The sequence below is a fragment of the Hippopotamus amphibius genome, chromosome 4 (assembly GCF_030028045.1).
Source record: "Hippopotamus amphibius kiboko isolate mHipAmp2 chromosome 4, mHipAmp2.hap2, whole genome shotgun sequence".
Taxonomy (NCBI): domain Eukaryota; kingdom Metazoa; phylum Chordata; class Mammalia; order Artiodactyla; family Hippopotamidae; genus Hippopotamus; species Hippopotamus amphibius.
Genome location: NC_080189.1, coordinates 85,220,602 through 85,233,749, shown reverse-complemented (window position 1 = coordinate 85,233,749; position 13,148 = coordinate 85,220,602). Strand labels below are relative to the sequence as shown.

General features: G+C 38.1%; 1 protein-coding gene across 5 annotated transcripts in view; it reads left to right on the top strand.

The window, feature by feature from the left end:
• The window catches only part of HBP1 (HMG-box transcription factor 1), a 31,821-nt gene that overhangs the window by 512 nt on the left and 18,161 nt on the right, over nucleotides 1-13,148 (top strand). For 3 of the 5 annotated variants that reach the window (XM_057733616.1, XM_057733619.1, XM_057733620.1), the window contains exons 2-3: nucleotides 9,387-9,570; nucleotides 11,746-11,974. In XM_057733616.1, coding sequence (XP_057589599.1) covers nucleotides 9,387-9,570; nucleotides 11,746-11,974 — 413 coding nt within the window. Of the gene's footprint in view, nucleotides 1-8,207; nucleotides 8,666-9,386; nucleotides 9,571-11,745; nucleotides 11,975-13,148 lie in introns of those variants that run through there. The other 2 variants (XM_057733617.1, XM_057733618.1) reach the window with 2 other exon arrangements.

The window sequence follows — 13,148 nt, the reverse complement described above, 5'->3', positions numbered from 1 at the left end:
CCGGGTGCGGAGATGGGGCGGGCCTGGGCGGGGGGGAAGGGGGCCGACGCGGCGCCGGGGCTGCCCAGGAAAGTTTGACTTCAACTCCCCGCGAGTGGGCGGAGGGTCGGAGGTGGGCCAGCGGTGGGCGGCCGGCCGCGGGTGGGGGAGTCCAGTGTGGCGCCGCCTCTTCGGGGGCCGAGAGGGGCTCGGGACCGAGCCGGGAAGCTCGCGGAGCCGCTGGGCCCCGGGGCTCATTGTTACGCAGTTCGAATGAATGGGCTCCTTGGCGCCTGCGCGGTGGGGCTGAGCCGAGGGGAAAAACAAGCCTGAAGTCCAGGCTGCGGTCACATGATGGGGGGAGGGGAGGGGAACGCGATGAATGGCGAAAGAGGGTGGGGGATGGACTTGGCGTGAGCCCGGAGGCGCTGCCTCCCGTGTGTTGGAGAGCGGGGCTTGGAAGGCGATTCCAGTCTCCGCCTCCCAGCCTCTGCTGCTGCCCGAGGCAGATCAACACAAAACAAAAAGAGTCCAGGCGAAATCGGCAGTCGGGGCCCGGTGCTTGTAGCTTCTTCAAACGCTACGTGCTGTCTAGGGGATTTCACTCTCCGCCGTGCGTTCTACACCGTCTAGAGTTCGTCCTTGAGAAGTTTTCAGCAAGAATCTTCTGTCAAAGGAGCTCTGACCGAAGGGAGATACTCAGTGGAGTCTTTAGCTCGGGGAGCTGGTGATGCTAAGAAGGGAGGAGGGTAAAAGGGAGCTGTGTATATACTGGGAAGTGTTGGAGACCTACCAACAGTTCCGACTGAGTGCTTTAGATTTTTCTCAAACTAGCAGTAACAGGTGATTCCTAACTGGTTTTGAAATTAAAGTTACCTTTTGAGAATTAAAATAATTTTAACATTTGCAAATACTTTTAACTACCGATAATGATCTTCGTTTGTGCTGTTGTCCTAGTTCTTTCAGTCTGCTTTTTGTTATTTTTGTTTTTGCTCTTTTCTGCTTTAGCTTGCTAACGAGAGTGTTAGGGTCAACTGTTCGAGTTTCCATAATTAAACTACTTAGTTCTTGCTGAGTAGGTAATTGTTGGCAAAGTTTTAAGGAAATTTGAATTATATTCAAAGAGTTAAATACTCATTAAGTTTTTGAGCTGCTTTATACTTTTGAGGAAACCATTTAACCATGTTATAGCAAAATACTTTAAAACAAGATACTTTTTGTTTATTGTAACTTGACTAGTATATTATAGAATGAGATTTTGATTTCACTTTCTGTTTTCCATTTTATTTAGTTTCATAAGCCTAGTTATCTTTTTCAGCCTGGAAAACTCTTCTCCTTTGTTCCCTTCTCAAATTAATACTGTATACAGTATTTTTAAAGTTACCATCTCCCGAGATTTCCCACGTTTTCCATGCTTCACCGTGCTTCTCAAGACTTCAAACATGGTACTGTCGCTTTAAGAGTTATCTCCTCCACTGTATTTCAGTTTCTTTGGATGTTTTCCTTACTATCCAAATGCTCAGTGATGAAGGCAAGTGGCTTGGGCTTTATGAGTGAATAAACTGCCAGACCTTGAAGGTCCCTGAGGGAGAATTGCTAGCTGGTCTTATGTATTTCTGTTTGAAATGAAAATATTAGTCCTTTTTTTTCTGCCATAAATTATTATGTTAGTACCATGTTGATAAGACAGTGCCAGGTATTTTACGTGTATTATTTTTTAAGTATGAAAGTGAATGTTTATGTAGAATGAGAAATCACAAATTAATTTTTTTAAGCTGACAAATACCTTTATGTCACAAAATTCAGGAAAAATGATATTCTTTACTAACAGTGTTATTCAAGTATATTCTTGATTATGCCTGACTCATAGTAATAATCGTACACCTTCATATTTTGATCTGCATTTACTTTGTTATTTCATATCGTGGTTTATACTGTCATTTTCTATAGACAGTAGAAGAATAAGTTTTCTTTCTTAATATAGTCGATTGAGTTTTTAAAAGTTACTGATAGTAGTTTAGGAAAGTTTTTTTCCACAAGTTGTTATACGTATTATGAAATTTCCTAGGGTTGCAGTCAAGTTTGGGAAAATAAGTTTCTTTCATATATGAACTTTTTCATATATTATTTCAAGTTTTTTCATACAGTGACTCATCTTTAGTACCATTTGAATTGACAGTACTCTCTTAAACAGGTTTGTGGATGGCTTGTAGTGGTGTATTAGGGGTTTTCTGTTATCTTCATCAGTTTAAGTATTTTGTGTCAAATTAGTACAAAATTAATAACTTATGTAGATGTATTTGGCACTGGGCAGCAGTGACTGATGAGGTAGGAGAATGCTTTGGAACCAGGTAAGGTTGTGTGATGTAGTCTTCTATACTTTCAGTAATTATGATAGGTAGACAGGCGCTGGTCCCATTTAGAAGGAAGAAAACTGAGGCACAGAAGTTGAATTCTTAAGAGTCATATAGATGGTAAGTGATCATCTACAGTAATATATTTTATGGAAAGAATACCACCCACTGTTGGGGTGTGGATTTTTTTTGACCTTAGCACTGTGGCAAACTAGAGTTGTAGAAAGATTTCTCTGAAATCTTTTGTTTGAAGTTTCATTGAAAATACTCTAAAAGAACTGCATTAAGGCCCCCAACTGCTTTTGGTGTAGAAAGTTGCATTTAATATAGTTTGTTATAGAGGCTCATTTTAGCTTGGATTTATGTAATCCATTTTAAATACCACCTCAATTGCTCATGTTAGAGATATAAAGTACAGTCTCTTCAGCTCCTCCCCACAAATAGTTTGAGCCTGGTATAGAAGTTCTTCAGGGTTAGGGGAAGGCATGTAGATCCTTTCCTTGATGTTCATAATGAGGATGGAAAGATGAGGATTCGGGAAGAATAGACACTTGAATGTAGTTGAAATTAGATGTCTAACTTTTGTTTTTTGTTTTTTTTGAAAGAGAAAATGGTCCTATTCAGTCATTAGAGCCCTGTGTTCCTTATCCAGAATACTATTATTACCATCATCAGTCATGCCTCGTGGCATGCGGGATCTTATTCCCCGGAACCAGGGAATCCAGCCTGTGCCCCCTGCAGTGGGAGCACAGAATCTTAACGACTGGACTGCCAGGGAAGTCCTTCATCATGCGGAATGATACTTTGTTCAGAGCTGTTTTGAAGTTTATACAAAATTAGATGATGTATGCAGGTAGTAGGTAGGCATTTAGTAAAACTTAGTTTCCTTCTTTTTCTTTCACTGAGACTTGGCTATTTCTAGTCGTCTCTTTCTCTCCTCTTCATAAGATTTTGTGGATATTTACTTCTGAAAGTTTGTGAAACCAGTGCAGTAGGGCCTTTTCATTCCCACTCAGTAAAATAAAAATCTGTTATCTTGAACATGACATTTCACAGTACACCTGCTGGAGAATTTTACTCTTCCTTTTTCAGAATCATGGATCTAGTGAAGAGTTGATGTGTGCAGAGTTAACTAAAACACAAGATGAGCCATGTTGAATCCTGTAATACCAAAGCAGTATACAAAAGCATGAATGAACAATAGTGTTAGCTCTACCAGGAGAAATTTGAAAGAGGAGCTTGTTTATCAAAATGCATGTCTTAATTGGTGTAATGTATGTGGGGGAGTTATTTTTGAGTATGGACTCTTCTGGTATTCCTTTACTATATTAGAGGCCTTGCTTCCCTGAATATGATAGTTTGACAGAAAACTGAGAGACAAAAAACTTTGTGTATAGGTTTGAATTTTGGTTTCATGTATTTTATTTAATATTCACAATAGCCCTGTGAGATAAGAAGAGGCACCTTGAGATAAGCGACATACCCCATGTTACCTAGCTAGCAGGTGAATTTCAAGTCTGTGGACTTGAAGTCTAGGCTCCCGTTTTACTGTACAGGAGGTTGACAGAAGGAAAACCTCCACTATCTCAAGACTAACTATTTTTTTTTTTTTTAATATTTATTTATTTGGTTGAGCCAGGTCTTAGTTGCTGCAGGTGGGCTCCTTAGTTGTGGTTCGCAGGCTCCTTAGTTGTGGCATGTGAACTCTTAGTTGCAACATGCATGTGGGATCTTGTTCTCTGACCAGGGCTCAAACTGGTGTCCGCTGCTTTGGCAGGTGGTTTCTTTTCTTTTCTTTTCTTTTTTTTAACATACGATAAACTGCATATATTTAGAGCATACAATTTGGTATCCCAGTCTCCCAATTCATTCCCCCCCAATCCTCCCCGCTTTCCCCACTTGGTGTCCATATGTTTGTTCTCCACATCTGGGCAGGCGGATTCTTAACCACTGCATCACCAGGGAAGTCCCAAGACCAGACTTTTGGTAGCCTTGAGCAATGAGAGGTACAAACACATAGGACTCAAATTCAGCAAATATTTATTTGGTCCCTTTTGTTATTTGCTTTGAAAGTAAAATGTTTTTTCCAGCTTCATTTAAGGAGTATTATGATGGGGTATTGGTAGATTCCGAAGATAGAGTGCTGAAGAAATGCTAGAAGTTGCAAGGAGATAATGAGTACACAGTGAATGGTGACTGGGCCCCCCGGGAACTGCTGAGGGAGAGAGCAAACCTAGCTGGGAAGAATGAGAAAACCAGAGAGCTCTGCGGGGGAGGGGAGCACTCGACAAACTAACTGCAGCTCTGCTTCCTACCCATAAGGATGGCTCTGAAGAGGGTTGTGTGTGTGTGTATACACACTTACAGTGTAACTCTGAATTTCATAATAAAGGGGAAAAATGTGAAAATTTTCAAGTTTAAGATTGCAACTTGGGCTGACTTAACGCCGATCACATCTGTATGTGAAGCATGTACAGTAGATGTTCACATGGAGTTTGAGTCATTGTCAGGTTAAATTGTGTTGCTATGCGCGGGCTTTCTTTAGTTGCAGTGCACGGCTTCTGTTGTTGCAGAGGACAGGCTCTAGACGCATGGGCTTAGTTGCTGCATGGCATATGGGATCTTCCTGGACCAGGGATCAAACCTGTGTCCCCTGCATTGGCAGGCAGATTCTTCTTTTTTTTTTTTTAAAGCTCTTTATTGAAATATAATTGCTTTACCTTTTTGTACCAGCTTTTGAGGTACACCAAAGTGAATCAACTGTATTTATACATATATCCCCATATCCCCTCCCTCCCGCGACTTCCCCCCACCCTCCCCATCCCGGCCCTCTAAGGCATCACCCATCATCGAGTTGATCTCCCTTTGTTATACAGCACCTTCCCACTAGCTATCTGTTTTACAGTTGGTAGTGTGTATATGTCTATGCTACTCTCTCACTTTGTCCCAGATTCAGCTTCGCCCCCCTGCCCCCTGAATGCCGTGTCCTCCAGTCCATTCTCTGCATCTGCATCCTTATTCTTGCCCTGTCACTGGGTTCATCAGTACCATTTTTTTTTTTCATTCTGTATATATGAGTTAGCACACAATATTTTTCTCTTTCTGGCTTACTTCACTCTGTATGACAGACTCTAGGTCTGTCAACCTCATTACATATAGCTCCATTTCATTCCTTTTTATGGCTGAGTAATATTCCATTGTATATATGTGCTACATCTTCTTTATCCATTCATCTGTTGATGGGCATTTCGGTTGCTTCCATGTCCTGGCTATTGTAAACAGTGCTGCAATCAACATTATGGTACATGTTTCTTTTTGGATTATGGTGTTCTCTGGGTATATGCCCAGTAGTGGGATTACTGGGTCATATGGTAGTTCTATTTTTAGTTTTTTAAGGAACCTCCATACTCTTCTCCATAGTGGCTGCACCAATTTACATTCCCACCAACAGTGTAGGAGGGTTCCCTTTTCTCCACACCCTCTCCAACATTTGTTTCAAGATGTTTTGATGATGGCCATTCTGACTGGTGTGAGGTTGATACCTCATTGTGGCTTTTGACTTGAATTTCTCTAATGATTGATGATGTTGAGCATCTTTTCATGTGTTTGTTGGCCATCTGTATGTTTTCTTTGGAGAAATGTCTGTTTAGGTCTTCCGCCCATTTGTGGATTGGGTTACTTGCTTTTTTGGTATTAAGCTGCATGAGCTGCTTGTATATTTTGGAGATTAATCCTTTGTCAGTTGGCAGGTGGATTCTTAATCACTGCACCACCAGGGAGGTCCTGCTCACTGAATTTTTACAACAACCTATACAAGTGCTTTTATTATTTCCATTTTATAAACAAGGCATAAAGATTTTAAATAAATTGTCCAGGGCACATAGCTGGCAAGTAGCAAATATAAATTTAGTAGTAGTGTAATTTCAAAGTCCACAAAAAACCAACCAGCCAACTAGTTTTCCTAAACTAGGATCGAAGATCTAGTAGATCCCAGTCTACCTTTCCAGCCCTAGTATTGATGGATGACCAGGAGACATACAGGCCTTCTGGCTTCTGTGGTCCTCTGATGTGAGTTTGTTCATGTGAGTTTCATTGGGAGCCTCCTTTCCTTCCTTTTTACCCATTCATAGCTGAGCCCTGGCTCTGTAGAGCTATGGTCATTTGCTTATATCTTTCCACAAAAGTATAGATTCCTTGAGATTCATGGTAAACTGCACATCATTGAGGTTCAACGTTGCACCTAGTATAGTACCTTGTACATAATATATATTAAATAAGTGAATATATATACACACATATATTTAGATAAAAAGGAATGTGGCAGTCATTTTTAGCCTGCTGGTTCTCACAATGCGCCAGGGGTTCTTTTGAAAGAAAAAAAGTAAAAACCAGTGCACAGGGTTGTACCCCAGGCCAAATAAATCCTCTGCTCTGGAAGGTGGGGCCGGGGCATCATTGGTTTGAAGCAGACATGGCTCTGTGTGCCACCAGGGTTGAGAATCACAGATCAAGCTAAGTTAGCTTGGCTTCTGCAGTGAGAAAGTGGAGGCTCAGAATCAGGATTTGGCCACTTACGCTTGAGAAGTCAATTTGTGTTATTAGCCACATCTCTAGTAGCCACCAATTGCAGGAAATTATTTGTTATACGCTAGCAGATTTGCTGTTACTATATCATAAGGGTGTGATTAATCACTACATAGTAGATTGTACTTACTGGAAAGGTGTTTATTTCTTGGGAATGCTTCAGACATCTTTTAGATGAACAGTTACATGCTTAAAGTAATGGTATGATCTGTGACTTTATTGAGATGTGCTGAATAACTTGTCATATTTCCTAGGGAGGAAATTGCCGAAGCTGAATAGCTGTCTGGTCTCCTGTTGTTAACTATTTTCAATAACTGTTATGTTTAGGACATTAAGTGCCCATAGTATGCATAATATTGCCCTATGTCGATCTAGGGATAAAAACTTCTTTTTGAAGTCATTTTACTTTTTTTTTTTTTTCACTCACTTTGTTTCATTTCATCCTCACAACTGCCCTAGGAAGAAAAGAGAGCAGGTGTCTTTAACCCTGTTTCCAGATGAAGATATTGAATTAGAATCTCAGTCACTTAGGTCATAGATTTAGTAAGTGGTTAAGCTGGAATCAAACCCATGTTTCCTTACACCTACCACAGTGCCCTTTTCACTACTCCAAGTACATCTTACAGTCGGTATTTTGTAAGGCTCTAAGCACCCAAAAAAAATGGGTAATATTTGAGGAGTACAGACAGCATCTGAAATAAAATATTAGAAATAAAGTAAGGCAATGCGCAGTTTGGCTGTATGTGTCAAAACTCTAAGAAGATGTTTAATTGCCATCCAAATACTAATTTGTCCCCAGGAATCTAAAGAAATAAGCAGATGTAAGCAAGTACTTAAAAAAAAAAAGAATGTAAGGTCAGTGTTGTTTAGAAGACAGGAAAAACTGGGAACATGTTTAGCAGTAGGAGGGATAAATAAATTTTGGTACATCCTGATGACATATAATTTAACTATTTAAAGTAGATCTTCGAAAAAAATAATGACACAGGAAAATGTTTATGAATTTATGTTAAGGAAAAGGTCTCAGTTATCAATATATATAATAAGTATGAAGAAAAATGATTTCATTTAGGTAAAATGTAGGTATCTGCATGAAAAAGATTGGATTGTAAAATAACATCAAGATGTCACAGTATCTAACTTGAGTTGGATTAGAAATAATTATTATATTTCTTTTTTCTATTTTTTTTTTTAAGAAAAGCTTTTTTCATTTTTTCCCCACAGTGGTCATATATTTTATAGTCAACATAACATTTCATAATTAAAAAGTTCATGAAAAAAGCCTTTGTGGAAAAAATTTGTGTTTGTTGGTGATTATATCATGGCTCGAAAAGCTTTGGTATAAATATCTTTTCACTGCACTATTTGATCAGCCTGGGCTAGGGTACTTGACTTTTTTAGGGTACTCTTTTTTTTTTTTTTTTTTGGCCACACCATGGGATCTTAGTTCCCCACCCAAGGATTAGACCCGGGCCTTGGCTGGCCCTGGCAGTGGTTAGCGCTGTGTCCTAACCACTGGACTGCCAGAGAATTCCTGACTTTTAGTGACTTTTAACAGCAATATATTTTTATTGTTTTACTTTGGGAAACAATATGTTATGTTAGAATTTTTTGTGTATTTCATGTTAACTCATTAGAACTTTTTAAAAATGAGATTTGGAGTAGAACCCGAGAAATCAGGAACTCGTCCTGCAGCTGTCACCTGTGTTAACTAATTGGATCATTGTCCAAAGGCAAGAGTGTAAAAGGTATAACCACATTTACTTACATAACAAAATTCAGTTGGTAGACTTTGCTGAGAAATTATTTAGGTGTGTTAGTCTATATTATTTTCATTGCTTGAATCTTATAGGCTTGAGATAATGGTAGATTTACTATTTGTTTAGCTAAATTTCCCATTGTTGTTATTCGTCTTTGTAAAAATAATAGCCTATTCAGAAGATCTGGTATCTTTAGTATGGTTAGGTCCCAGATGCTCATTAAGGAAACATTTTTATTTTTATAAGAAGTATAATATATGGCCATTTTAAGAAACTTTTTTATTCTGTTTTTTTGTTTGTTTTGTTTTGGCTGCGCTGCGCAGCCTGCGGGATCTCAGTTCCCCAACCAGGGATCAAACCCATGCTGCCTGGAGTGGAAGCGCAGTCTTAACCACTGGACTGCCAGGAAAGTCCCAAGAAACTCTTTTTTAAATGTTCTTTAGAGACTGATTTTAAGTTTGTTAAACTTGTTCACTTTCAGAAGATGAGAAAACAAAATAAGAACATAGTTGATAAATACTAGAGAAATGAAAATAAATCTTCCAAAAATGTGCAAAATAGATCTTCAGTCATCCATTTCTAAAGGCTTTGAGGGGGATACAGATAGCATTGTATGATTAAAGATAGAACATTGTAATGTTTCTGATTTTATGCTTACATTATTTCCAAATCACATGACTTGACATTTTTTTCTTATGTTATTTTTAAGTCGGAGCACCATAACATGGTGTGGGAAGTGAAGACAAATCAGATGCCTAATGCAGTACAGAAACTCCTGCTAGTAATGGACAAGAGAGCTTCAGGAATGAATGACTCATTGGAGTTGCTGCAGTGTAATGAAAATTTGCCATCCTCACCTGGATACAACTCTTGTGATGAGCACATGGAGCTTGGTAAACAAAATTAAGTTTTTAGAAATCTCACTGAGATTCAGATTCATTTTCATGTTTAGCTAGCTTTTCCATCTACCTGGAACTGCTAAAAAGTATGTCAAGTTTTTGTAGGTTATGAGTTTGCAGTGTTCTCTTGTTATTGCTTGTAAAGTGATACTTAATAACCAACATAACTTTGGGCTATTTATGGTTATCGTGGAGACTGATTTACAAATTATCAAACTCAGCTGCCTTTGTGGGTGAAGATGAGCCTTTAAACACCTTATGAAAACCTTGCTGTGTGGCTTTTCAAAAGATGTTACTTTTGAAACATCTACCTGAGCTCAGCAAATTATGCTGGCCTGATTGGTTGGTATGATGGGGAAATTACAGTGGCCCCTTGAAACTTGAGGATCTGACATTTGTGATCATCATTAATGGTGAGCTACTCCAAAGATACGTGATCTGTGTGTAGAAGTGTGTAGGTTTGTTGAGGTATGACTTTGAACTGTATTGCTTTGAGGTAGGTGTTGAAGAGAGCAAACAGCTGATGAGTGATCTTGGCTTGCTGCCCACTTTTCATCTTGGCTCTGTCCCCATTTAATATGCATTTTTCCCTGATGTCCATAAAAACCCTGAGATGTGATTGTCCTCATTTTATAAATGATGAAATAGAGGAGGTTATATGCGAGAGTCTTCTTTGGGAATTGTCCTCATTTTATAAATGATGAAATAGAGGAGGTTATATGCGGGAGTCTTCTTTGGGAATTTGGAGATCTTAAAGGTCTTGGGACATAACCTGTTTGAATGCTAAGGGATTGCTGGGCCCGAATATTCGTTGAATAGTGGTTATTACTATTGAGCTAGAAGCGCCATTTCAATCAGGTATTGAGGTGTGATTCTCCATCATCACATTTTTAGGTTTCAGGAGGAAATAAGGAACCTAAGGCTCAAGGGGGTCAAAAATTTGTACCACCCCTCATGACTTCATTTTAAAAGTAGTTTCCTTAACCTGAAAGACAGAAGTGAACCCTTTACAGTTGATGAAGATGATGTTGGCACTCACGGAAGGGAAACAGCTCCACCGCCATGAGGACTGCAGAGGGGAATCATGTTAAGTTGGTGTGATATTTTGCCTGCGCTGTGAAAGATGGCTATCTTCTAGTCAGCTTTATGAATGGATAGCCTGAATCAATACTTGTAAGACATTTCTGTTTTAGTGAGCTGTTCTTGGATATTCCCCTGAATAGGAGTTATGAGTATGTACTTTGACAGTGACAGTTTAGAAGAACTCTCAAGATTAGAAGAGTTTCTTGACTTAAATATTGAAGAGACCCAGTGGATCTGTAGAGTTTGTAGGTATGTGTTTCACAGAGGGTTTTTTTTGTTTTTCTTTTTTTAAGGCTTATAAGATGCTTTTTCTCCCCTTTTCTTTTTCTTTTTTTTAATTCATTTTTTAAGAATTCAGTCTGTCCTATATTGTTCATAGCCTTGGTGTGTACATGAGTGGTCCTTGGGTGCTATTTCTAGTTTTCTTTCTTGGGTAGCTGAGTTTGTCATGAACTATTGGTATCTTTCGGGAACACACTTTTGGAAAAAATAAGCAATAAATATTACTGAGTTCAGACTGTCTCATTAAAAAGAAATAATGTAGCATAGATTAAGTTGAATAAGTACTTAAAAATATATAATATGATCTAGGTTTCATCTTTGAAAATTGTTGTTTTCATTTATTGTAGTAATCTTGTTTAATAGGTTCAAGTTTGTGAGCAGTGCATATATGCACCCGTAAAATGCCTTTTTCCTCATTAATATGTTAACATAAAAATGTCTCAGTGGCATATGGATTATTCCCAGGTGAGCTACTAAAGATTGGGGGAGAAAAGTCAGAAAACACACACACAACAGTTTGTGACAGTTGTGGTAGTTACATGGTTTGGGTAGTGAGGTCATTAATCCGTTTACATTTATTAGGTTTACTTTTCTGTCAGGCTCTGTTGACCCTTAAATGTATAAGATGTCATTTTTTTTTTCAATTGAAACTTGTTTTCATTCAAGAAAATATTTTGAATTTACACTTTTCCTCTCGCAAAATTGGTGAGCTAAATTTGAGGACCTCTCTTCCAGGTGTAATCATAGCGTTATTCCCTGTAATGGTAATTTTCTTCTTACAATTTTGAATGTGCTTATTTTCAGATGATCTTCCTGAGCTTCAGGCTGTTCAGAGTGATCCTACTCAATCTGCCATATACCAGCTAAGTTCAGATGTGTCACATCAAGAATATCCAAGACCATCTTGGAACCAAAATACCTCAGAAATATCAGAAAATACGTACCGTGAAAATGAGGTGGATTGGCTAACAGAATTAGCAAATATTGCCACCAGTCCACAAAGTCCACTTATGCAGTGCTCATTCTACAACAGGTGGGCACATTGGCTGTATTTTAATTGAGAACTTTATCATTACAAAATGCTCTTTTTTTTCTAGTTTTAAAAGTAATAATGCTGTTGACCATCTTGTGAGTGGTTTATTAAAGTCATTAGAATTAATAAGCTCCTTTGTCTTAAAATGATGAAAGAGCTATTTCACCCACTGTCATGATTTCATATTTTGAGAATTAGATAAAAGTGATATATGAGAACAGCAGAGGTGAAAATATTTGTAAATGGTTTAAAGTCATCAAAAAATACATCAGACCAAGAATACTTTTATTATATATTTCTACTTAGAGAAACAAAAATTTGTCTAAAGAACCATAATTAAAATAAACATTGTATTTTAAACTTTTATCAGCCTTGAGTTTGGTTCCTTTCAGTCAAAGTTTATTTTTTCCCATAGTGTTTGTGGCCTTATGTTATTTATATGTTTCCTAATATTAAAATCTTGAACTTATAAAAGTAGACTCCCATTGGTAGAAACCACTGTTTCATACACCCAGACCAGAGTTCAAGAAAATGAGTTATTGCGCTATGAAATTATGGAAGCTTCCAACTGATATCCCTAGAGAGACCTAAATGGAAGATATTTTATTAGTTATCCCTAAAATTGTAAAATTGGCTATGTAAGAAGACATAGATAAACGTGATAGTTTATAGGGAAGAGAAATACCCAGATTTGCACTCATGTGGGTGGGTAGACTAGAGTCCATACTAGGTGATGTAGGAATAACTGAATTTTGGTAGTGTTTCTAAGTTAGTAGAATTCTTTACTAAGTTAGGTGTGAAGCCCTGGTTTTCTTGCATTCCCAGCAAGTTATGCTGCTTTTCTTCTATTCAGCAGGATATTGGTCTTGATTAGAGTAAATTCAATTTCATTAACTTCAGCTTTCATTCCATGAAAATTTCCACAGGAATGAAAAGTTGCCTTTTAAAGTATTGCTTCCTTTATTGTCCCAGTTTTTATGTAATCTTAATAGTCAAAAAGCGAAGAATTCTTTTACAATTAAAAAAAAAAGCCCTGATTTTACTATTGGACTTTCTTTTGTCCCCAATTTTAGTTTAGAGATGGTACTTTTCATTTTTCACAGCAAACCCATGAGGATTAATAATTTAGTTCATGGAAAGTCAAGTAAAGCCCTCGGAAGAAAATTAATGGTAA